General features: G+C 39.2%; 1 protein-coding gene across 2 annotated transcripts in view; it reads right to left on the reverse strand.

Moving 5' to 3' along the window:
* Positions 1-215: 215 nt before the first annotated feature.
* The window catches only part of CDH17 (cadherin 17), a 49,986-nt gene continuing 23,973 nt past the window's right edge, over positions 216-26,228 (reverse strand). Inside the window, exons 5-17 of one of the 2 annotated variants that reach the window (XM_087962007.1) lie at positions 25,973-26,128; positions 24,711-24,910; positions 23,018-23,152; positions 22,544-22,694; positions 17,275-17,490; positions 15,593-15,669; positions 12,563-12,754; positions 11,155-11,399; positions 9,126-9,256; positions 8,229-8,453; positions 6,753-6,869; positions 6,525-6,644; positions 216-573 (exon numbers count right to left, since the gene is read on the reverse strand). In XM_087962007.1, coding sequence (XP_087818133.1) covers positions 467-573; positions 6,525-6,644; positions 6,753-6,869; positions 8,229-8,453; positions 9,126-9,256; positions 11,155-11,399; positions 12,563-12,754; positions 15,593-15,669; positions 17,275-17,490; positions 22,544-22,694; positions 23,018-23,152; positions 24,711-24,910; positions 25,973-26,128 — 2,072 coding nt within the window. In that variant the 3' untranslated portion in view covers positions 216-466. The remainder of the gene's footprint in view (positions 574-6,524; positions 6,645-6,752; positions 6,870-8,228; positions 8,454-9,125; positions 9,257-11,154; positions 11,400-12,562; positions 12,755-15,592; positions 15,670-17,274; positions 17,491-22,543; positions 22,695-23,017; positions 23,153-24,710; positions 24,911-25,972; positions 26,129-26,228) is intronic. The other variant, XM_026690862.2, reaches the window with a different exon arrangement.

The raw sequence follows: 26,228 nt of genomic DNA on the forward strand, positions 1-26,228 counted from the left end.
ATACCACCTCTGATGTCAGTTGGCAAGCACCCAAATTTTGATCGTGTGACTGCAGGGATGCTGTGATAGTCGTAAGTGTGAGGCCCATTCATAAGACTTTTTAGAGCACCAATGTAGCTTCAAACAGTCATTAAGTAATGTTTGTGAGGACTACCTGTGTGATGAAATCCTGGAGAGAGAGGTTTGATTAGAATTGTATGTATAACTAACAAGAGGAAGATTAGAAGCCTTTTCTTTTATTTGTGTGTGTGTGTGTGTATCTGTGTGTCTATGTTTTTGTTCTTTTATTTTCTGTTTCTTTCTTTTGTTTTTTTTTATTTTTCACATTTCTTCCCTGTATTTTAACTTTTTTTGAAAGTATTTCTTGTTACTTATGTAAATTGTTTTAATAAAATCTATTTTTTTAAAAAGGAGATATCAACAATGAGAACAGGAAAAACATGAATGTGCAGTTTCATTGAATCCTTTAAGTCAAGGCATCCAGTTCAGAGCTCCTGATGGCAATAGGTGTAATGTTTTTCTCATTCTTCTTTTTGCGATCAAGATGAAAAAACACTAGTCCCAAGATGACACCTAAATAAACAAACAAACAGGAAAATAAATTTAATTTATATTCAACTCAGTTTTTTCTCAAACTAGAACCCTCTAGAGCTGGGGTGTCAAACTCAAGGCCCATGGGCTGGATCTGACCTGCAGGGTACCTAGAGATCTGGCCCGTGGGGTTGCCCTGGGAACAGTGAAGGACCGGCTCGTGGAGCCAGCGAAAATAGAACTCCAAGGTCCCTTTTTGCTGGCTGAGGGTTTCAGGAGGCCATTCCAGCTGAAAACGGAGTTCGGGATCCTGTTTTCACTGGCAGAGTGCTTGGGCCACCACAGTTGCCCCCAACACGAGTGATGTCAATCTGGCCACACACACCCTGACCATGCCCCCTCCAGCCCCCGGAGGTGAAACACAAACCTAATGCAGCCCTCAGTGAAATCGAGTTTGACCCCCCTGCTCTAGATATATCCTACCTCTTCCCCTGCTCCCTGCTAGTTCAGTCTATGGTCTGTGGTGGCTGGGGATCATGGGTCTCATCACCTAAGACATATAAAAGGTACTAGGTCCAGGAAAGTTGCTTTACGCAAAACCATATTTTGCAACCATGTCACAAGCAAATAGTACTTCTACCGTGCTTACACTCTGTGTGCTTACTCAATTAAAATCTCATGTTCAGCAGAGCTTATTCTCCATTAAGTGTGTCCCAGAATAGCCTTAACAATTGTCAGGCTATATACAACTACACAGATTTCAGGAAGGTACCTTTAATACTAGACAGCAAATAAATACAAAATCTTGGAAATGGTAGAAGGAATTTCTCACTCCTGGTTCATTAAGGCGGAGTCTGTGAGTGATTCAGAGCATTTCTTCCCAAATTTCTTGTAACCTGAGCTGAGTTTCCATTTATGAGATAAACTGCCCATAGACTCGCCTTCTCTTTCTTGAGTTTTTCTGTCTGGTCTTCATTTCTCTTCCTCCAATTTCTCATAACAATACAATCTTATTAACAGTCACTTGGGATTAATGTACATAATATTAATAAATGTTGTATCCTAAGGAACATATATTATATCTACTATAATTTGGTCTTAAACCAGGGTTTGAATGGGTTCATATCTTGCCTAAGTAGATGGTAGTCTCCAGATTAAGTTCAGAACCTTTGATATGGTTATTTTCACAAATATGAAGTCAACTCTCAATGATCAGTTTAATGGTTCCGAATATAGTGGTGTGTTTCTCTGTTATTACAAAATTAATTATAACTACAACTACAACTTAATTTCATTGTTCTTAATTTAAACATGAACCTAGTTAAGAGACAACATTTAGATAATAATCAAACTTGAAAAGTTAAGTAGAGTCAAACCTGATCAGTAAGAAAATTACACCGTAACATCTGAGAACAGTGAGAACCATCAGACAGTGAGAACAATCAACCAATGGAACAGCTTGCCTTCGGAAGTTGTGGGAGCACCATCACACTTCAAGAAGAGATTGGACTTCCATTTGTCAGAAATGGTGTAGGGTCTCCTGTTTGGGCAGGGGCTTGGACTAGATGACCTACAAGGTCCCTTCCAACTCTGATTATCTGTTATCTTCTTCACTAAAGTTGCAAGGGCCTGCTGGGCCTGGAAGTGTCCTTATACAAAAACAATTGTGTTCTACAATTGAGCAATAATCCTTCCATGGAAATCAACACCTGTCTATTTTTTTCTACAACCAACACCACTGTGAAGGCCATTTTGGAGGCCCAAATTAGAATAGAATAGAATAGAATAGAATAGAATAGAATAGAATAGAATAGAATAGCAGAGTTGGAAGGGACCTTGGAGGTCTTCTAGTCCAACCCCCTGCCTAGGCAGGAAACCCTAACCACTTCAGACAAATGGTAATCCAACATATTTTTAAAAACTTTCACTGTTGGAGCATTCACAACTTCTGGAGGCAAGCTGATCCACTGATTAATTGTTCTAACTGTCAGGAAATTTCTCCTTAGTTTCAAGTTGCTTTTCTCCTTGATTAGTTTCCACCCATTGCCTCTTCCTGCCCTCAGGTGCTTTGGAGAAATTAATAGTATCATTTCATCAGTGCAACCATTCATCCCATGAATGGCAGTCTACCTTAGTAATTACCTAGTCAAGTAATTACAAACATCCACCATGACAGATGTACTATATACTGTTGTGCCGGATTTACCCAGAGAGCTTGGTGCACCATAGATAAGATAAGAAGAAGTAGAAATTACCGGAAATAGCTAAAGATGTTCTTTTGGATCTAAAGATGCCACATGTTCTCCAATGACTTGGGATCTTGGGTGCTTCTCCTGGTGACCTCCCATGACTCTGCAAGTATCTGAGGCCAGGGGAGCCATCTGCACATATACTGTGTCTTTAGGGCCCAGGTCAACAGTACTAGGCTTGTGTTCTCGAGATGCAGTTATTTTATCTGCATCTCTTGATGCTGTCAGCTTGTTGGCCAAGAGCCAATCCATTGTACATTTACCCAGCGCAAGTGCCATTCAATAACACAGGCTTGAAGAAAGTGGAAATATATCTCTTTATTTCTGATCAAAAATAAGGATCTCTCTGTTAGCAAAGAGCTGTGGGGGGAGCACTGAGCAGGACTGGCATTCTATTTTTATACCTCAGGTTATAGGAAATTTGAAAACATTTCCATACCTGTTTCCAAGTTGCCATAAGAAAGAAAGGGAACCTGAAGGAGCATACGGCAAATGAATTCAGAAGCACATTCCAATCTTATCTCAAAAAGATTGTAGCTAAGTTATTGGAGCTTTTGCCTGGGAAATTCCTTAACTGGAGAATGTGATTGATGACACCCAGGTTGTGAACTGTTTAATTGGAGAATCTGATTTATGACACACTCAGGGGGGAGGGGGGAAACAGGGTCACAGGTGACTGTAAATTACATATGCCAGAGTTGGCTTCATATAGGTCATGCCGGCTCCTAATAAATTCTTTGAAGTTTTTTGGCTCGAGGCTCATGATTGAATTAGGGTGATCGCTGGAATCCTGACAAATACAATGGTTGGTTACAAATTTCTTATCAATACGGCATGTATGTAAGTGATGCTGTTCAGCATGTAGACATTGTGCTGTTCAGGTGTTCTTAGCATGACCTATACCATATAGACCCCTGCTTGCCCCTCAACGCAAGATGCAACAAGCTTCTAGGTACTGTTCTGACCACATCCTCTGAATCTAGCTATGGTTTCTCTTAGAATCTGCTTTCACCCTCCCTTGTCAAATGCACTGATCTTGTTCTGACCTAACTAAGCTGCTGGCAACTTCCTGTTCTGAGTTTCTATGCAGACAACAACAAAGGCAAACTGAAAAGAATTGCAAAGAATACACTCCTTTTTCAAATGAAGTGCTTTCAGGGTTTGGGTCTCAGGCCTTCAAGCTCAAAATATGGAACACTTTGCTTTTGCTTATTTCTTGTAACTCTTGATGATTTCAATAGTTCCTGCCTAAGAAATACAATAAAATGAGTCTATGGTCACTCTTGCTTTCAAACTGGGGACTGGATCTACCACTCAGGCAAATGTTAAAGTCAGCCTGTTTTATGTCATTCAAGAATTATAAATATTTTTCCATTAAAAATCCAGATGTTGGCTAATTCAATCTATTTTCACAAGTACTATCTTTATAAAAACATATCTATAGTCTAAATATTATTATTATTTATTTATATATTGAAAGGGCAAATTCTTTAATAGTTCTATCATTCATCCTGGCTCCTTTATGTGTTTTCAAAATCGCAGAGAATTCTCATTCCATCTCCAGGAAAGGGATGCAGTACAGTGTCTTCTAGTATTATCAAATTGTCTAGTTCAGGCTAAACACAATAACTATTATCTAACTGTAGAAAGTTGGCACTTGGAGAATAAATTAATAGAGTCAAGATGAAACATTTAGACATGTACAGATATAAGCAACATGTTAAAATACAGAATAACAGAGTTGGAAAGACCCTTGGAGGTCTTCTAGTGCCAGTGGTCGCCAACCGGTGGGCCACGGCCCAGTGCTGGGCCGTGAGAAAATTTTGGTGGGCCGCAGAGAAATCTCACCCCCAGAGCACCCCCCCAAAGCAATTAATCCAGGCTGTGCAGAAACACAAGGCTGCGCCACCCACATGGCCCGCGGGAACCCTCCCTGCCCACTCACTCCTTACCTGGTAAACTTGCCTGCTAAATTTCTTTTTTCCTTTTTCCAACCATCATCTGTTCTGCTGTGCCAGGAGATTTAGACTAGCTAGGAAGCAGGAAATGGTTGAATTTCTTGCTTTCTCGATAGTTTTTAGATCTTTGATTCTGCTTGTAAGTACAGCCGAACCTCCCTTAAGACTGAAGGTTTGCTTGCAAGCAAATTCAGTGCAGACTCACGGCAAGCAAATTTGAGAGACTGAGCTAGCTGATGTCAGATAGATAGATCACTGAATGATTCTGTGAGCAACTCAATCTGCCTGCTTTGACTGATTTTGGGTAAAAGTTGTTCTTTTTTTATAAAAAATTCAATATTTATATAAATGTTTATAATATTTACATACAAGCCATGCCCAGCCAGTCACATGACCATCAAGCCACACTCACAAATTAGGCCACGCCCACAGAACCAGTTAGTGGTCCCTGGAATCTAAAATTATGAGTTTGGTGGTCCCTGAAGTCCAAAAGGTTGGCGACCCCTAGTCCAACTCTCTGCTCATGCAGGAGACCCCATATTATTCTGGACAAATGACTGTCCAATCTCTTCTTATTGCCTGCCTAGAGTTATATATTGTACAGAAAAATGCTGTATTATTTTGCAAATATAGTATTGCAGTAATATCAGTTTTTCCAATAGAAAAGAATACAGGTAGCCCTCAACTTACAAAGTCCTTACTTACAAGTGTCGGGATTCCAGCAGTTACTCCAATTAAATCATGAGCCTCGAGCCACACTCCCAAAACTTAAAAGGATTTATTTGAAGTTAACATTCTACGTCTGGCATTAAACTGGGCGTAGCCAACTCTGAGATATGTAATTCACTGTCACCCTTGATCCTGCTTTTCCCACCACCCCTCTGGGTATACCATCCACCAGAAAACATCCATAGCCAAGAGTCATTAATCATGCTCTTCAATTAGATTTTTGCCCGGCAGAAGCTTTAGTCATCTAATCAGTCTTTGAAGAAAATATGAATGGAATGTACTTTCAATTCCACAGTGCTGCCTGCTCTTTGAAACTCCCCCCCTTCTTTCTGTTGTCAACTATAAAACGTGCATAAAAATGTTTTATGAGTTGACAAGTTCATTTAGTGACTGTTCAAAGTTACAACATCACTGAAAAAAGTGACTTATGATTGTTTTTCAGTTATGACTTTTCCAGCATCCCAATGATCATGTGATCAAAATCCAGATGCTTGGCAACTGACTATTGCTGTGTCTCAAGACCAAGTGATTCCCCTCTTGTGACTTTCTGACAGGCAAAGTCAATGGGGAAGCCAGATTCACTGAACAACTGGGTTACTAACTTATCAATGGCAGTGCTTCACTTAACAACTGAGGCAAGGAAGGTTGTAAAATGGGGAAAAATTCACTTCATGAATGTTTCACTTAACATAAATTTTGGGCTCAATTGCAGTCGTAAGTTAAGGACTATTAATTAATTAATTAATCAGTGGAACAACTTTCCTCCAGAAGTTGTGAATGCTCCAATAGTTGAAGTTTTTAAGAAATTGGACAACCATTTGTTTGAAATGGTGTAGGGTTTCCTGCCTAAGCAGAGGGTTGGATAGACTCCAAGGTCCCTTCCAATTCTGTTATTCTATTTTATTTTATTCTATACAAGCCCCATGGACATCAACTCAACTCTTGGTAGGTATATCAATTAATAATATAGGGTTTCCTGCATGAGCAGGGGGCTGGCCTGGAAGACCTCCAAGGTCCCTTCCGACTCTGTTATTCTGTATTTAAAACAAACACTTACCTATAACTACTAGAACACCAACCAGTATGCCAATTGTTGCTCCTACTGTTGGGAATGAATTTGGATTTTCAATTTCTATAAAGCACCTGCTATTGTCATCGACACACCTGCACACATCCACTGTAATAAAAAAAAAAAACATAGATCCATTATAAGACAAACTCTTGCATCTGCAATAATAAAAATAAAATTTTGAAAGCAGAATGAGGGACATTTTCGCCTGCATACCTTTCAGATTGACAACAGCTTCCATTGGTGGCCTTCCATTGTCACTAATTTTCAGTGGCACCTCATAGACCTTCTGTTCAAGTTTCAAGTTCCTTGGGGTAATGGAAGCATGTTTGTCTGACAAAACAAATAGGATGATGATAGTGTGATTATTATAATGATCATAATGACTAGCAAAAACTTAAATAATTTAATTTAAATAATTAAAGTATTAGAAGGTTTTCACTTTCTGGCCAGATCCAAACAAATATCAAATCTTCACTGGCTCAGATTTCAATATGGCTGAATTCAGCATTCATTTAGTTATTTAATTATTTGTCTGGTCATTTTTATATATAAAGATTTGTAGCCTACTGGAAATCTATTAATCTTCCAATGCATATTTTTCACCCACAGAGTTGACAATGTTTAAATTTAGTACAAACGTTAAGTGTTTAAGAATTAAAAAAAAATAGAAAAAAAGATACAATATCAAAACATTGACAAAAACATTGACAAAAATATTTAATAATATTTAATAAATATTATCAAACTAATGGAAGCAGGACATAGTAACTTCTAAAATTGATGTTGCGTATGGAGCGAATACTTTCAAAAAAACCTCAAAGGCAAATGCAATACCAATAGAAAGGATGTTAACCAGGCTTCCAAAGATAGCTCCAGAGTTTAGTAGTGGCCAGTGAAAAGATCTTGTCTTTTCTCTTGTCTCAATTAAACATGTATCAACCAGGTTGAGACAAGAGAAGGAAATATCTATCAAATCTTAAGAAATAGGCAGAAAGACAGTTAAACCTTTTGGGCTGGGCAAGTCAAAAATTCAGAACATGCCATTTATTTATTTATTTATTACAGTAGATTGAGTAGAACCTCTGGTCATGAACGCTTCTGACCATGACCAATTTTTTTTCCCCCTGCCAATTTCCTCTTCCGCACCATTTTTTTTATAAGCACCAAATTTCCAAAATGAAGTTATGGAATGAATTATGGTTGTGACCAGAGGTTCTACTCTCTCTCTCTCTCTCTCTCTCTCTCCTCCCTCCCTCCCTCCCTCCCTCCCTCCCTCCCTCCCTCCCTCCCATCTATCTACCTATCTAGCTAATATTTATTTATTTATTATTTATTTATTTACATTTATTAGCCACTCGTCTTACCACAAAGTAAATCTGGACGATTTAGAATATTAAAAAAGATAAAATTTTATAAAACCTATGCGTAAGTAGGAACTAGCTTAAAAGGGCCATGATGGTGCAATGGTTGGAATGCAGTGTTGCAAGCTAATTCTACTGTGTGCCAAGAGTTTGATCCTCACTGGCTCAAGGATGACTCAGCCTTCCATACTTTTGAGGTTGGTAAAACGAGGACCCAGATTGTCGGGGGCAATATGCTGACTCGGTATACCACTTAGAGAGGTTTATAAAGCACTGTGTAGAAGTATATAAGTCTAAGTGCTATTAGTGTTATCACAAACATACTTACCATCCACTTTAGAAATGATCCAGTTGTCCTCATACTCTCTGCCAATGAGGGAGTATGTAAACTTTGGAGTTTCTGAATCTGGATCAGCAACTTCAAATTTTGCACTCTTGTCGTTTTGGAGTGGGTGACACAAGAACACATTCTCGTTTACTAAATATGGAGGATTATCATTGACATCCAAGAGATGCAGTATCAGCTGTGTAACACTGCTTTTAAATGCTTCACCTGTACATTTGAATAGAGCAAGAGATATTTTAAAACTTGTTTTGAGAAATTTATAGCTGGTTGGTAATGCTTATAAACATTACAAAAAGGAACAGAGCTAAGGGGCAGATTTCAAAATTAAGAAGTTGTTTTGTAGGTTGAAGATACGGTAGTTGCTATGATCTTTACAGAAAAACACTTCTCTCTGTGATCCTGACACTGGAAATAATGAATAACGAATTTCTAGTTCATAATGGAGAAGAGGAGATCCGGTCTCATCTATAACCCCATTGCTGCCAACTTGTTTATTTAAAGCTGTGAGTTACTCCATTTCAAGTTTATAAGTTGCTAAAATACCTATCAATACAAGACCAAGACTGGTGATACCACCTTCATCTCTTGGCATCAATGACATCCCAGTGCCCTGGTAAAGACTCCCAGTAGCACGCGCATCTGCTGTGGACTGACTTTCTAGGCAGTGCAAGCTGCCATATTAAATATATATGTAATTCTAAAATACATAATGTAACATTGATATGAATATAGATAATTTTAAATAGCATAACTTGACTCTCCGAGCCACTGTCGCCATATACGGAGAAAATCAAACATAGAACCTATTAGGAGGCATTTTAGCCAAGGCCCTTTCAAACAGCCAAGGTCTCCTTGGAGGATAAAGTTTTGCTTTCTTACTTTGTTCAGTTGCAACAATGTCTACTATGTAGGATTTGTACAGTTCAAAATCCAGTGGGGCAGCTGTGTATACATGGCCATTGACAGGATCAATCTCCAGCCAATTCCTGTCAGGATTTTTCAGCCAGTACCTTGCAACAAGGAAAATAAGACATAAGAAAAAAACATAGCCAAAAAGCATCATTTTCAACAGTAGCATGCATCAATTTGTGCATTTTCCTTCCATCGCTTTTGGAATCCTAGCCCTGTTCATTGCCCATAAGAATAGATGAGCCGTTTTTATCTGGCAAATGGTCTATCTATCTAAGCTCTCTCCTCTCCTCTCCTCTCCCCTCCCCTCCCCTCTTTTTGTCTTCAAGGATTGAAGTTGTTGAATGTTGGATCCTGACAACTGCTGGACAAATTCCTGCAGCTTTCTTGGCATGATTCCAAATGCCATTGCCTGCTTCTTAAGGCGAAGAGAGAGTGATTGACCAAGGTTATCCAGTTGGCTTTGTGCCTAAAGTGGGACTAGAATTCAGGGTCTTCCAGTTTCTATCCTGGTGCTTTATTCATAACTGTGATCACTGTTGCAAAGCAAACAGTCTCTCAATCAAGCAACATATTTTGATCCATTTGTTCAACTTTCTTATCACAGAGAATCAATTTCCCATCTTTTGTTACAAGTTTTTGATGGAAATAGGGTAGAAGATGGGGGCACTGAAAAAAAATCAAGATAAAAGCCACCACTATGCAATCAGACTCCTGCACCAAGAGACATTGCATGAATGTGGCTATGATCTTGACGGTTTTTTTATAATACTGAGTATTATAAAAAGGGACATCCTCCTCAAAGTCACATTCTTTGTTGCAAAGAGAAGCTTCAGTGGACAACAGTTTTCAACAGGAAATTAACAAGTGTTTGAAAAATTCTTCTACTATTCCAGTGAAATACAGCATGAAGTTTTAGGGGAGATGTCACCCCCCATAACCTTGGGTGCAACCCCTATTCAGAGTTTTTTCAATCATAATACATTTTTAATGTGCAGAGATCTAACATGGCATTTAATCATATGAAGTATATTTAATTAATAAAACTATAAGGTTTTTGAAATAGATTTGTATATATTATACTGCTGAATTAAATATAAAGCCATTTGTTTTTTCTGTCCCACCACTCAAAAATCAAGCCATGAGTATGAAAAAATGTATGCCGTCTAGATTCAGGTTTATACAGGGGTGGGATTCAAAATTCCCAGCAACCAGTTCGCTGCCCGGTTTGCTGGGTGGGTGTGGCCATGGTGGGCATGGCCTACCAGAACTTCCTGTTTCCTGCTTCCGGTGTGCCTCCAGAGCCCAGAGAGGCCATTTTTGCTTCCCAAGGGTCCGGAGGCCTCCCCCTGGGCCTCTGGGAGGGTAAAAACAGCCTCCCCCGGGCACTGGTGGTCCTCTGGAAGCCAGAAGTCTCATTTTTCCCCCTCCCAGAGCCTCCGTGTGGACCCTGCACTTACCTCCATCAAAAATGGGCCACGTGGAGACTCCTGGGAGCGGTGGGTGGGGCCAGCCGGTTGGTTGAAATACCGGTTTGGTGAACCAGTTTTAACTTTAACATCTGGTTCACATGAACCGGTCCGAACTGGTAGAATCCCACCCCTGGGTTTATACATGTAGCCCTATGATGGGTTTCTAATCTGGATTATGCCCTTTCTGCCTACAGAAACTGACATCTTTATAATATACTTAAGTAATACAGGGGTTACTTTTGCACGTGCTAAGTTTGGCTCTTTTTAATCCTCAGTGGTGTTTTTCTGGATAAATATCCTAGATGACAAGCCCAACCTTGTATCATGTTTTGGTGATACAATATTTTATGTTCATCCAAAAAATGCACACAGTCACATTAAACAGGCTATGCAAATACAATATAACATTTTAGGAGGTTCTTTCAAGGCAAGAAAGCAGGAGGATCTTCTGGATTGGATTCAGCAATGCAATTAGTACAACTCTAATCCCACCCCACCCCACCCCAAAAATATATTTTTGCCTTTACCTTATTGGGTATCCTTCTGGATCAAAAGCTTTTATGGTTGTCACATTGGAACCAATGGTCACATTTTCATAAAGCATAACTATGTGGCTGGGATGGAGGAAAACCGGTGGTTCTTCCACATTAATAACAAGGACCAGCAAGAAAGTAGATGAACTTGAATTATATTTTATTCCGTCCACGAGAGGTTCAGGATTAGTAGCATTGATTGTAAGGTTATACACTGAATTTGTTTCGAAATCCAGACCCTACAAAAGCAAAGGTGAAATTAAAACAGGGATAACAGCCCACCAGGAACTTACACCAGAAGAAAACATTATCTTCTTGAAATATATATAGAGTTCCCCAACTTCCTATCCTCTAGGAAGTATTCTAGGACACTACAATTTTTCATCATCTGCAGCTAGGCCACTTCAAAATAGGCCCTGAACTAGACCCCCACTAGTTCAGGTGGCCTAATCTAAGGGTAAACTGAACAAAGGGTTTTCCTTCTTTGGTAGATCACAAAGAGCTTACCTGACAGCAGCAACTGAAACTGTACAATTTGGGTACCCTGAATGATCATTGCTTATTCAGAACAAAACAGATCAAATGCATCTCGGACAGTTTTAAGGTCAAAAATGCTAAAGTGCCAAACATCTATTTATTTGCTTGCTTGTTTGTTTTTACTGGCAACCATTCTCTGTTTGAATAGATTTTGCCAGAAGAGAGGTCAAATTTTTAGAAAGACTATTTACATTTTCTGCAACCTAGGATTAAATTTATCAGTTTTTTGGCTATCTGCCTACTTGTGGGAAATGCCTGATATTGAGGTGTACAAGAGGCATTTTCTCAGGTCTGTACTATCTAGGAGATGAAGGTTTGATTGACTGGATTTTTGAGTTTTCTTTTTAGTCTCCTCAAGGGAGCACGTGGCATCTCCATGTTCTCTCGGTATTCCAAGACAATAAAATAATATGGCTGTGTTTTATTTTTACTGTAAGTAAAGATGTTTGTGTTTATCACATGACTGCCTTCAAAATAGTTGGAGGAGTTAGGGAGAAGAAACTGCTTTATTGGGTACACCTCTAAGTGTATTGTTTTTAACTATTCTCCAAAAATCTGCAACTTCGGGTTTGGTAAATGTGGAAGCATTCATTATGTCATTTAGCATTTTGGCCTTAAAACACACAAGATCTCAAAAGAAAATAGAATCTCATAAGATTTTAATCTCTTGCAAAACTGCAACCATATAAAGACATTTTTTCTCAATTTTCTTAAATTTGGAGATTTTGTAGGTATCATACAGACATCCTATTGCTATTCTCAAATTAATGTAGATATTTTCTTAGTCATTCAACTGCTTTGTGCCTTGAAAAAATGTTAATTAAATCTATGTAATATAACAATAAATGAAATGACATTCATTCACCTTGTTAATTATAATAGATCCTATATTTGTTTCTGGATCAGTCAGTATTTTAAAACTATTACTTGGGTCACCCTTTGTGATGGTGTAAATAATCTGAGAACTTCCAGTGAATGGTTCATCATCATCTGTGGCTTGAATTTTAAATATAAGGGATCCTTTTTTCCGATCTTCTGCAACAATCACAGTGCCATACTACAGTGAAAAACAAAACACAATAAATATAAAACAATAGAACAGAAAAGAAGAAATAACACTTCTAAAAAGAACTGGCTATTTTGAAGAGAGCTTTATGATGGAATAATTTGAAATCATAATTTGCTGCTGCACAACATTCTAAGACCATCTCCAGACAGCCTCATTGCTCTGGTGTGATGATGCTCCACTAAACATCTCCTCAGCCTGATTTTTTAAAGTTCTCCATCCTGAAAATGGTGTTTTCTTTTTTTTATTATTCATGCTCAAGATCTTCCGTCAGGACAATTCATGACACGCGAAGAAGAAGACTTTAGGTGACTTTGGGTTAGAGTTTACTGTTTGGTTCCAGTTGATTCAGCAAATGTGCTGTGTGGACCTCTTCCATTTAATCTCAGGGTTCAGGATCTCTTCTATGATTTCATTTAGATGCAAGGGAGACTGGATTTGTGCAGGGATGGGATTCAAAACTTCCAACCCCAGTTTGCTGCCCGGTTGCTGGGTGGGCATGGCCCACCAGAACTTTCGGGAGTGCCATTTTTTGCCTTCCCCAGGGTCCAGAAGCTTCCCTTGGACCTCTGGGAAGGCAAAACGGCCACCCCCAGGCTCTGGAGGCCTTCCGGAAGCTGGAAACAGCCCCATTTCCAGACTTCCGAAACTTCCATTTTGACTGTTTTTCACCTTCCCCAGAGTCCAGAGGCTTCCCTCGGGCCTCTGGGGGGGCAAAAATGACCTCCTCCAGAATCCGGAGGGCATACAAAAGCGAGAAACAGGTCCGTTTCTGGACTTCCGGAATTTCTGGTTTGGCCCATTTTTCGCCCTTCCAGAGCCTCTGCACGGACCTTGCACTTACCTACATCCAAAACAGGCTGCATGGAGATTCCTAGGAGGGACAGGGAGGGTGGGCAGGAACAGCTGGTCAATTCAACTACCGGTTCAGCAAACCAGATGTAAATTTAACATCCAGTTCACTTGAACCGGTCCGAACCGGTAGAATCTGACCCCTGAATTTGTTGCTCCTACAACTCTTTGCTGCCACCTTCAGGTCTATAGGTTGACTGCTCAACCAATCAAATGATAGTTATAAGGCAGAGGTCCCCAACCTTTCAGACTCTATGAACCAGTGACAGCAGTGGTGGTGGGGAGGGGAAGTTTTTTGTGCAGGCCCTCCGCTTGTGCAAATGGAGTTTTGCATACTCACCCACCACTTGCCCTGATCTCAACAAGCCTCTCAACAATACTGGTCAGTGGATCAGGGGTTGGGAACCCCTATTATAAAGGCAACTTAAAAAATAAAAAGTTAACTGACAGGAAACTAAAAAGATGTGCGCATGGAGTAATCAAAACATTGTGTGTGCCAGTTGGAGCAGAATTTTCACAGCTGAGGGAACTACCAGGGGTGGGATTCTACCGGTTTGGACCAATTTAGGCGAACCAGATGTTAAATTTACATCTGGTTCTCCAAACTGGTAGTTGAACCAACTGGCTGGCCCTGCCCACCCCACCCCGCCGTTACCATTTTGGATGCAGGTAAGTGTAGGGTCTGCACAGAGGCTCTGGGAGGGCAAAAAATGGGCCAAACTGGAAGTTCTGGGAGTCTAGAAACAGGCCTGTTTCTGGGTTCTGCAGGCCCTCTGGAGCCTGGGGGAGACCATTTTCACCCTCCCAGATGCCCGAGGGAAGCCTCCGGATCCTAGGAAAGGCAAAAAATCGTCCTTTGGAAGTTCTGGTAGGCCACACCACCATGGCCACACCCACCCAGCAACTGGGCAGCAAACTGATTGCTGGGATTTTTGAATCCCACCCCTGGGAACTACCAATTATAGTCTTTAAGTGGCATGTTTATTAAAGCTGCATGGACAGCAGCAGCATAGTATGAAGCCTTTCATGACTCAGCTAGTAAGCATGTACTTCAAAGGGTATGATTTAGACAGTGTTAATCCTACCAGTCCAAGATGAGAATAGGGCAATAGTGGAGCCGTTTTATGAAAAAAATCAACAACATTTTTTCTTTGAGTTTCTTCTGAGCTCCTGTGCAGACTTTTGTAATTTGATTTTCTCCAGAAGTGTTAAGGATTACAACTTTCAAAATTCCCATTCTACATGTCTGTTGCTGGAAGTTCTGGGGATTATAGTCCTAAAATATCTGTTGGGAATCAGCTTGGGAAAGACTTACCTAACTAGCCACAGATATGCAACATCAACATGTACATGCCAAGCAAATATCTCGGAACAGGACACTGTCAGAGGTGGGATTCAAAAATTTTAACAGCCGGTTCTGTGGGCATGGCTTAGGTGGTGGGAGTGGCTTGGTAGTCATGTGACTGGGTGGATATGGCTTGGTGGTCATGTTATTGGCTGGATATGGCCAACTCAACATCACTTACATCGAGGCACACATCTCCTCGCCTGGCCTCTCATGACTGTGGGGATGTTGCAACAGTCGTAAGTGTGAAAAATAGTCATAAGTCACTCTTTTCAGTGCCATTGTAACTTTGAATGGTCACTCCACACAAGCAAAGTACCAGCAAAGGAGGGAAGAAAAACTCCAGAGACATTCCTGTGACAGGAAGTCGAGTCCTGCCAAGAATGTAATAAGGGTTAATGGAGAGGCAGTTTCTGTAAGCAACACCAGAATGTTTCCTTCCTGTCTTCCTTACAGGATTAGGCCAGTAATTTCTTCTAACAACCGGTTCTCTGAACTGCTTAGAATGTTAACAACCGGTTCTAGCGAATAGGTGCGAACTGATAGAATCCCACCCCTGGACACCATCAAACCAAAAGTTTGATATTTTTCCAATTTCTTGTGAAGGCAAAAACAGTTAACAAGATACTCACATCTGATTTTTCAAATATTGGGATTTTATCATTGATGTCAATGACTTGAATTTGCAGATCACATATAGTTGAGAAAACTACAAGGAAAAGGATATAATGAAATCAAATGTGAGCTGATTTGCACAAAACAAATTTTCAAACCTTTTAGACGCATCAAAATATAGTTAAAATATTCCACAACAATTAATAGCCCTTCATAGGTGTAGAATCAGGGTGAGTCAAGCTCAAATTCATCCCAGCTCTGAAAGCTCAAGAATAAACTTTGCACCAGTCATTTCCTCTTAATTCACCCTACCAAAAGTTGCCATTATGGGATATATGTGGGGAATCTGAGAAGCAAGTTATAAAGTGCATTGCTTTGACTTCTTGTAGGAAAAACAAGAAATACATTTAACAAATAAGAATACCGGCGGTCCTCAATTTATAGCCAGTACTAAACCTGGAATTTAGTCATAAGATGTGCCAGTCATTAAGCAGCTCCTCACATGACCAACACAATTTTAAGACTTTTTGATGGTCGTTGTGAAATACTGTGATTGTTTAGCAAACTCATTCCTCCACAATGGGCTCTTTTTTTTTCTTTGCCAAAAAATCAGAAGTAATTGCTGGTTTTTGCCAAAGGGAAAAAAAACCCTAACTTGCCATCCTGGGGATGCAGGGCCCTGCTGGTGGCCGAGTACCCAAAATATGATTATGTGACTGTGGCGAGAGGGTGGGCAGCCGTCAGAACTTTGAATCTGGGCCATCTAGGTTTGGGTTTCATTGTAATTCAAACGGTCACTAAACAACTGATCATAAGTCAAGGGCTACCTGTACTACTACTACTACTACTACTACTACTACTGCTACTACTACTACTACTACTACTACTATTACTATTTCAAGGGGAATAAATCAGGATTTTAATGCTGTTCTTTATTTTAGAGTTTATGTCTGAATATTCACGGCTCCAACACAGAAGGAAACTGCAATGCCAATTTTCAGCAATCTTGCCATGAAATTGACTAGCACGGTCAAAAGGTATTTTGGGGCTATAATAAGGAGCTTGAGGGCCTGGAGTTGTAGGTTGAGCTTCAGTCACAGTGCCATATTGCCCTTTTCGACAATATCTTATGGACACCTTCTTTTTAAAAGGAGCACATAAAAGATTTATAATTTTGCTTTTACATGTGCAGCTCTTAATGAAAGGAAAAAGGGAGAGGAGTGAAAAGGGATGGATGGAAGAAATGAAAGAAGTATAGATGAGAGAGTGTAGACTAGGGGTATCAAACTCAAGGTCTAGGGGCCAGATCCAGCCTTAGATCTGGCCCATGGGGCCACCCTGGAAACAATTGAAGGACTGGCCTGCAGTGCCTCTGCCAGAGAAAACAGGGTTTGGGACGGCCACACATGGGTCCTTCTGAGTTCCGTTTTCATTGGCAAAGTGTTGCAGGAGGCAGTCGCAACAAAAAACAGAGCTCAGTAGCCCATTTTCTCTGTCAGTGCACTCCAGCCTCCACAGGTGCCCCCAACATGAGTGATGTTGAGGTGGCCACGCCAACTCCAGCCCCCCTGAGGTCAAATACAACTCTGATGCGGCCCTCAATGAAATCGAGGTTGACACCCCTGGTGTAGACAATCTTGTGGTCCATGTTGCTTTAACAGAGTATTTGGGGAATACATGTAATGTGTGATGCACTAACCTGAATCTGTCACATTCACCTTCAAAGAGTAAGTTTCGGCCACTTGTCTGTTTAATTTTGATTTGAATAAGTGGACTGCCCCAGTTCCCGATTCGATACGGAAGAGATTATCTTGTGGGATTTTGGGGGTCTGGTCCAAAAGGCTGAACTGCAGGCGAGAATTAAGAGACCCCTTCTTGTCATTGTCTGAGGCAAGGACAATTCCTATTAAATTCCCTGTTGGTTGCAGAAAAAACTGTAGTTAGATCAATAGCAAAAAAGCATAGTAGAAAATAAAATAAATTACTTATACAAAGACAAATGTAACTTTCGGGATTTAACAAGATTTCGATATACACTTACTCACAAATTAATGATAGAGCTATTTGGATGAAACATCATCTCTTTAAAGCCTAACAAAAGGCAGTTAATACTTTTCAGTGGAATCCAGAGTGGCCAAAAAAAGATTAGTGATGAGCAAAATCACTTTTTTTTTTCAATTTCATCCTTGCAGTGAGGGGATTGCATGTATAAAGGACCTTGCCATGCAGAAGCAGCTTGGAAAGCAAAATGGTTTAGGATCAATCTACATGCATAATTATTAATATTACTAATATTAATATTAACACTAATATCAACAATGGGAGATGTGTTGAATGGAGCATGAGTGTTTAGGATTGACATTTGTTCATTGATTTAACAGCCTATTGTTGAATCAATTTCAAGTTTTATATATATATGTGTGTGTGTGTGTGTGTGTGTGTGTGTGTGTGTGTGTGTGTGTGTGTGTATATATATATATATATATATATATATATATATATATATATATATATATATATGGATCTTTGGTTATTCGGGTTTTCTCCCGCGTAAGATTGGAAGTATCTAGGCAACGTTTCGATGAAGTCTCATTCATCATCTTCAGGCTTCTGTCTTCAACTCTGTGCTTCTCAGAGAAGCACAGAGTTGAAGACAGAAGCCTGAAGATGATGAATGAGACTTCATCAAACGTTGCCTAGATACTTCCAATCTTACGCGGAGAAACCCGAATAACCAAAGATCCACATACAAATACCGCTGAGAACCTCAGAAAACAAACAAATATATATATATATATATATATATATATATATATATATATATATATATATATATATATATATATGGGATCTTTGGTTATTCGGGTTTTCTCCCGCGTAAGATTGGAAGTACCTAGGCAACGTTTGATGAAGTCTCATTCATCATCTTCAGGCTTGTGTCTTCTGCTCTGTGCTTCTCAGAGTGATGTGAGCTTGCAGCTGCTTCTTCCTTTTAACTGCTAGTGGGGGGTGACTTGATTGGGTGGGGGCTTGGCTGTGTTCTGATTGGGTGGGGGTGTGTTCTCATTGGTTGGGGGTTTGGCTGTGATCTGATTGGTTGGGGGGTTGGCCGTGTTCTGATTGGCTGGAGGTGTGTTCTGTTCAGGTGTGGGCTTGGTTGTGCTCAGGTTAGTCTTAGTTGCTGGGGGATTTGAGCTGGTGAGCTGTGATCTTGCTGTTTGGCTTCGAGTTTGTGGTCGTGCCGCATCTTCATGGTGGGGGTCAGTTTGCTTCATGTATGGTTCGGAGGGGTTTGAAGTGGGTAGTGATGCAGCTGCAGTGCGGCTTCTGGTCCGTGGTCGTGTCTCATCTTCTGTGTGGGTGTGAATCTGCTTTTTATGTGGAAGTGTGGTGGTGGCATCTTGTGTGGCCCTCGTGGGTGTGGGTCTGGTGTCATTCTTCATGTTAGGTACTCGTCTGTTCATGAGGGCGGGTTTCCAAATGGCTGGTAGGCGGGAGGTGTCATCTCTTTTATTCATGCTGTGTGGGCGTTTTTCTATCTCTATGGCTTCTCTGATTATTCTGTTGTTGAAGTGTTCGGTTTTGGCAATAGTTCTGGTATTTTTAAAGTCAATCTCATGTCCTGTGGCTTTGAGGTGTTGGACCAGGGAAGAGGTCGGTTCTTCTTTTTTGATTGAGTTCTTATGTTCTTCAATGTGTGCACTTATTCTTCTGTTAGTTTGTCCAATGTATGTGGTGGGGCAGGCGGTGCAAGGGATTTCGTATACTCCTTGGTTTTCTAACTCGATTTTGTCTTTAGGGTTTCTTAGGATGGTGGATATTTTTCTGTTTGTGCAGAATGCTGTTTTAATGTTGTGTTTTTGGAGGATCTTGCTGATTTTGTCTGTAGTGCCTTTTATATATGGGAGGAGGGCTTTGCCGTTGTCTTGTTCTCTGTCTTGGATTTTTGTTGGGATTTCTTTTTGGATTAGGTGGGTAATCTTCTTTCTTTGGAATCCATTGGCTGTTAGTACGTTGGTGAGAGTGTGTAGTTCGGTTTTTAGGTGTTGTTCGTCAGCTAAGCATTTTGTTCTGGAGATGAGTGTCTCGGCTACAGAATTGATCTGTGCTGGGTGGTAGTGTGAGAGTGCGTGTAGATAGCGGTTTGTATGTGTTTTCTTCTGGTAGATGGTGTGTCCTAGGGAGCCATTGGATTTTTTGTATACCAAGACATCTAGGAAGGGAAGTTGATTGTTAGCTTCTGTTTCCATGGTGAATTGTATTTTGGGGTGTAGGCTGTTGAGGTGTGTGAGGAAGTTATTCAGTTTTTCTTTCCCGTGTGGCCAGATTATGAAGCTGTCATCTACGTATCTGAGCCAGAGTTTGGGTTTGTGATCATATTTTTCTAAAGCTTGTGTTTCAAAGTGTTCCATGTAGAGGTTTGCGATGACAGGTGAGAGGGGTGATCCCATGGGTGCTCCTTCTATTTGTTTGTATTTTTGTCCATTGTAGGTGAAGTATGTATTGGATAGGCAGTGGTTGGTCAGATCTAGGATGTGCTTGGGGGGGTTGTATTTGTTTTGGATGGCTGTCAAGGCTTCTTTTATTGGCACTTGGGTGAAGAAACACTTCAACAACAGAATAATCAGAGAAGCCATAGAGATAGAAAAACGCCCACACAGCATGAATAAAAAAGATGACACCTCCCGCCTACCAGCCATTTGGAAACCCACCCTTATGAACAGACGAGTACCTAACATGAAGAATGACACCAGACCCACACCCACGAGGGCCACACAAGATGCCACCACCACACTTCCACGTAAAAAGCAGACTCACACCCACACAGAAGATGAGACACGACCACGGACCAGAAGCCGCACTGCAGCTGCATCACTACCCACTTCAAACCCCTCCGAACCATACATGAAGCGAACTGACCCCCACCATGAAGATGCGGCACGACCACGAACTTGAAGCCAAACAGCAAGATCACAGCTCACCAGCTCAAATCCCCCAGCAACTAAGACTAACCTGAGCACAACCAAGCCCCCACCTGAACAGAACACACCTCCAGTTAGAAACCTAGCTTCCTAACTAATGATAGCCATCCATTTACTCGGAGCCAAGCTGCACTAAAGGCCTCCAATAAAGTAACACAATGTTGCCAGCCAATTAAGATACAAAAAGAGCCAAAAAACAGACAGAAGATATTAGAAACACCAATCAAGCAGAACACAACAAACTCCAAGACCAATAAACACAGACCAAGACTCCCAACCAATCAGGATGAAGAAAAAACCATCCTGGCACAGCAATAGGCTGCCCCAAATTTAAATCTGAAACCACTGTAAAAGTCTGACTCACAGATGAACACTATACAGAAGCCTGAAAGAGCAAGGAAGGTATGCAAAGCTTGTTATTAGAAAGGAATAAAGAACAGGAAACCATCCATTCTGGAAGATATAAGGTTAGAAAACAGTTGTTTTGAAGCAGACCTGGAAGATGTAAGTTCAGGATACATTTACAATATGTCAAGAGGAGAGGAAACGACAGGAGGTGATTACTCATTTCTTTATTGAGGAAGTGATGAATGACCTATGCAGGCAGTGGGCCAAGCACAAAGTATGCATTTACCCAATGTTAATATATGACCTCAACTCATACTCATCTTATGAAATTAGAGAACTTAGTATTTACTCGATGAATAAACTAAAAGGGCACATTTCATATATCATGCTACCACTTACTTATATTAACCGGTTGCTCTCAAGAGATTAAGCCCTAAACTAGCCAATCCCATTAAGTCATGACATCCCTACATGGATGCACACATGCAATTTGGAAAAGACTAAAATTTCTAAATAGCTAAATACTCTTCTCAGTAGCACAGACACAAGGATCTGACCACCTTCTTTCATACCTGATCTGTTTGGATAGGACTGGTTCTTTAGGATGCTCAAGGTAACTCCTGGGGAAGAGGAGAAGCCATCCAGGTCCTGAGCCTGGGAACCAACCAATTAATTCTCTGATAGGATGAGACTAGGTGCAGTCTCATTTGAAGTGTGCAGATTTTATTCTCAACAACTCCTAAATTATATATTTAGCACCTCTTTGTAAGTAGTTCGTATTGTAGAGTTTTTGGTGCTCTCTGAGCTGTTTGCTTTCAGATGTGTGATTTGTTTTGTTTTAATTTTATTTATACATTTTTTCTTTAAAATACGTAAGTGCTTAATAAACAGTGTATTGTCTGGACCAATTTGCTTATACAAAATATTAATGATACTACTGTTGGTGGTGGTGGTGATGATGATGATGATGATAATAACCATAATAATATAAGCATAATAATAATACTGATGTTTACTTATATATATAATGAAATTCTTACCTAATTTACTTATGCATATCAGTAATCTTTCATCCTCTAATTTCTGCCTCTTTTATCTAACCATTGATAAAACAAATCCCACGTTAAAAAATATTCTGTTTCTTCCTTATCTTTTATTATTAATGTCAATTTATCCATCTCCACACAATCTAATATTTTTCTAATTATACTTTAATCTGTAGGTATATCCTCATTTTTTCAACATTGTGCAAATACTATTCTCGCTGCTGTCAGCACATGTATTATTAATTATGCAATCCCTTTATTATAATTTCTGGTAATATATCTAACAAAAATATTTCTGGTTTTAAGACTATGTGTTTCTCATTTTCTCTAACCATGTATGTATTTTCAGATGTGTGAGTGTTGATGATCTTACCTAGTTGGGTAGTGAAATGTCTGCAAGCAAATAGCCTACCTCAGAGACCACCGCTTAAACCCTGAGCTACACATATTCCCTTCTATTAAAATTTCTTATGCTATTCAACTCATAAGAATTGATATGGTGATATTAAATTTTATACTCATTTAACTTCCAAAAATGCTTTGCATTAAATCATTTTTACCCATTCAGCACATGAAATGTGATATTTCTTACCCACATCCTCATTTTCTTGAACTTCAAATTTTGTCAAAACTTTGTCACACACAGGGGGGTTGTCATTGATGTCTATAACACGGACTGAAACAATGACTGGTTCAGCCAGACTGTCTCCCTCCTCATCATTTGCAGAGATATAGAATAAATACTGAAATAGGATATATAATTAAAATTATACAGTTAAAAATTGCAGGAATAATGAATACAGGCTTAAGAAATTACTAATGTAGTGCAAACTACATTATCAGAGTTTTGCCCCGTCTCATATAAAACCCATTCAAGAGCAACAGAATATATTTGAAATGTTGATATCTAATAAGCTGAGTAAACAATAATTAATTAAACAAAAAAAAACTAATATAGAATGCAATGCTGATAATGAAACGCAGGTAGAAAACCACCTGAAAGGCACTGCAGTTTTGCTTTCCCCATATTTTAAAGCATACCTGCTATCTACTTTCATGTACTTACATGGTCTTTCTCTTCTCTGTCTAGTGGTTTAGTTACATAAACTGTTCCATTCTGATCAACTGTAAATGGGACTTCAAAAGAAGGCTTTTCTTTGGGTTGAATTGTATACGTTGCATATGGATCGTTCCATTGTACCTAATATTACAATGTAAACGTAAACAACAAGTATGCAAATGAAAAGTTTTGACCTGGTAGATGGTTTAAAAATATTTTTTCTCTCTTTAATGCAACTGGGACTGTCAGAATTGCCATTGCTATGCAGTGCAGTCATGTGACATAGTGCTTTCCAACATGCTACTTTGCAATGCCAATTCCTTTATAGCATAAGCTGCCCAGAGTTGCTTCAAAATGAGATGGGTGACAAATAAATTTAATTAATAATAATAACAATTCCAATCCCAATTGCCATCATTAACCAAAGACTACCAATCAGTTATTTGAGAAAGAAATGACATATCTATAAAATGCTCAAAAAGTTTGCAAGGAATCTAGAATAGTATCTTGACAAACTTGCATTTAGCCTACATTTTTTGCTCTCTTCTGTTGCTTTTTGTAACTTGAAGAGCTCTGGGAAAATCAAAAATTTGTGCATGTTGATATTCTAGATTGGTATAAGAGCTGACCAGGCTGAGTCTGAAGGCAGGGTCAAATGTGTCATCAGTTTGGAGTCACTATGCCTCGGTAAAAGACCTAGGTCCAGCCCCTTGAAGCCCATTGACTCTTATTTTATCAATTGCCTTGATTATTTGTAGATGAGATTCTTGTTAATACCTAAAATGAAATAAACGCTTAGTGCTTTTGAATTCTATCCTGGCTCCCGATTTCCTGCACCTGACAATGAGTCTAATGAAGATATCATTGCTCAAGGACTTACAAGATAATTATAACAAAGGCCTATGTAGAATAAGCACTAGCTATTACTTGGATGGAAGGACTGCAGAAAACACAATAATCTAGATCTAGAAGTTAAAAATTGAAAACTGTTTGTATTTTGGTGCTAAAACTATTTTTGTGCATCCATGAATTCACCTGGTTAGAGGCCAACTCAAAGAAAATGGTCATTTTGAAATAGTAGCTATATAACCAGGTATGAATTTGTTGATATTCCTTTCCGATGGACTGACACATTTGCTTTTTAGGTACTAGAGATTAAATAGATTTCTATTATCTGGAGATAATATTTTAGGCCAAAGATTACCTTTCAGCATTCCTTTTTCTACTATTCACAGTAGCCAGTCAAATGCTTCTGGGCATCAAACAATCAACATATGACTCAACATGATATCAACCTGATATCAATATGTTTCTGTTACATATGACATTATCAAATTTATCTCTAGCAATATTTCTATCCTTTTTATCAAAACTATCCAAGCTTATTATGACAACTGCCCATATTGTGAAGCATAAGAAAGTACTTCTATTCCCTCTAGGGAATCTCCTGCCAATTAAATTAGATTGCAATATAAAATTGTTACAATCATGGGTTTTCATTTTTTATTTCTATAATTTTTCTCAAGGTAACCATTCTAATTATCCAAGGTCATATTTGCATGCTACAGTGGCATTGCTCAATTGGATGCTACTGAGAAGTGAATTTGCTGAATGGCCCAATTGTAGCACACATGGTGGAAGTCAAAGGCTATGTCTTTAATAATTGATGGTGAGTTGCCTGATAATTTTAGGAGCTTACATGAGTGATGTTCATGGGGTGTGGCATTGTAGAGTTCTCCAGGAGCAATACTTCTGGAGGAGATTTCCAAAGGTTTTCTAAAACAGTGATCTTCACATCAACATTAGTAGCAAAACTATTTATGGACTGTCCTGCCATATCTTTTGCTGTCACCACAAGGATAAACTGATTCCGTACTGTTGGGTCCAAGTTTTTTGTTCCTGAAAATGTAACAGAGAATAAAACTTGAAAATATGCACTCATTCTTTTTCCTACATTCTGAAACAATTACAGCTCCCTTTCTTTAGCAATAACCCCATCACTTATTTTCTTCATAAAGCTTGCTTGTTACCATAATATTTATGTTTCTGAATAATGGCAGGTTCTGCTGTAACCTTGAAAGTCAGTTTTCATTTTTTTCCTTCTCTTCTGCCAAAGTCTATCGAGGACCCCAAATATGAAGTAGCTACAGAAGACACTTTAGCATATCACAACATAGGAATCTATTTCTGCTTCATTTATCTGCGGATTTTGATGATGTATGATTGTGGAGATTTTGGAGGGATGCAGCTCTTCAGTTTGCATAAGTATTTTGCATTTGTGAGAATATTGTGCTTTTGCTAAGTTTCCATGTTGCCAGTCATCATTTTCTCAGAAGTTATATCACATTTTCCCAGCAATAGTACTGGAGCCAGATGTTATGTAATGGTTTCTTTATGTATCTTTCACATATATACACCAAGCCCTATGTAGCTAGTAAAATATTGGGACCTCATTCTACATTTGGGGGTGGGGATTTAAACCTTCTAGGTTTGGTTTTACTGGGAGTTTACTTGGGGATTTGGAGTCCTCATGGAAATGTCACGTTTCCAAATGTGAGAAAATTAGATTTAGAAATGTGAAAGACTATTGATTTTGACATGGCCATATGTTGTCAATGAAGTCTAGGTTAAACTGTACAAGACTTAATCATTTTCATCTTATACCTTTATAAAAAGAGAAAAAAGCAAAACACAAAGGTAATAGTGTCAAAGAAAAGAAAACAATACACAAAAGGCACTCTAATAAAAAAGTGCAAGAAATCCGACAAGGAAAAAACATATACTATTATAATACACAGTAACAATTCTATATATAGTTGTCTAATGCACATATTATTCAAATATGTATATATTTCTAATACATTTACATGACTATCTTTTGATGACCTGTGATATTATGGATAAATGTGTGCCGTATTTCATTATACATTCATAGCATCACTATGAAAAAAAGCTACCTACCAGCATCGGTTGTAGAAATTGCTCCTGTAACATTGTCAATCTGAAAATACATCTCACGAGTGGTGGGAAACTGTTGAAGGATACTATAACTGAGCTCTGAATGTAAGGTGCTTGGATCATCACGGTCAAAAGCAGTAACATACATGAAAGGCTTTCCTGTATGGTGGGGTTTTTTTAAAAAAGAAAAGAAAAGAAACAGTTTGGAAATGGAAATTCTCACTCTGCACCAAAGGAGAATTACTGAGTTTCAACATAC

This window comes from Notechis scutatus, chromosome 3 (genome assembly GCF_049901735.1).
Source record: "Notechis scutatus isolate UNSWTSFEM ecotype Mainland chromosome 3, rNotScu1.2, whole genome shotgun sequence".
Taxonomy (NCBI): Eukaryota; Metazoa; Chordata; class Lepidosauria; order Squamata; family Elapidae; genus Notechis; species Notechis scutatus.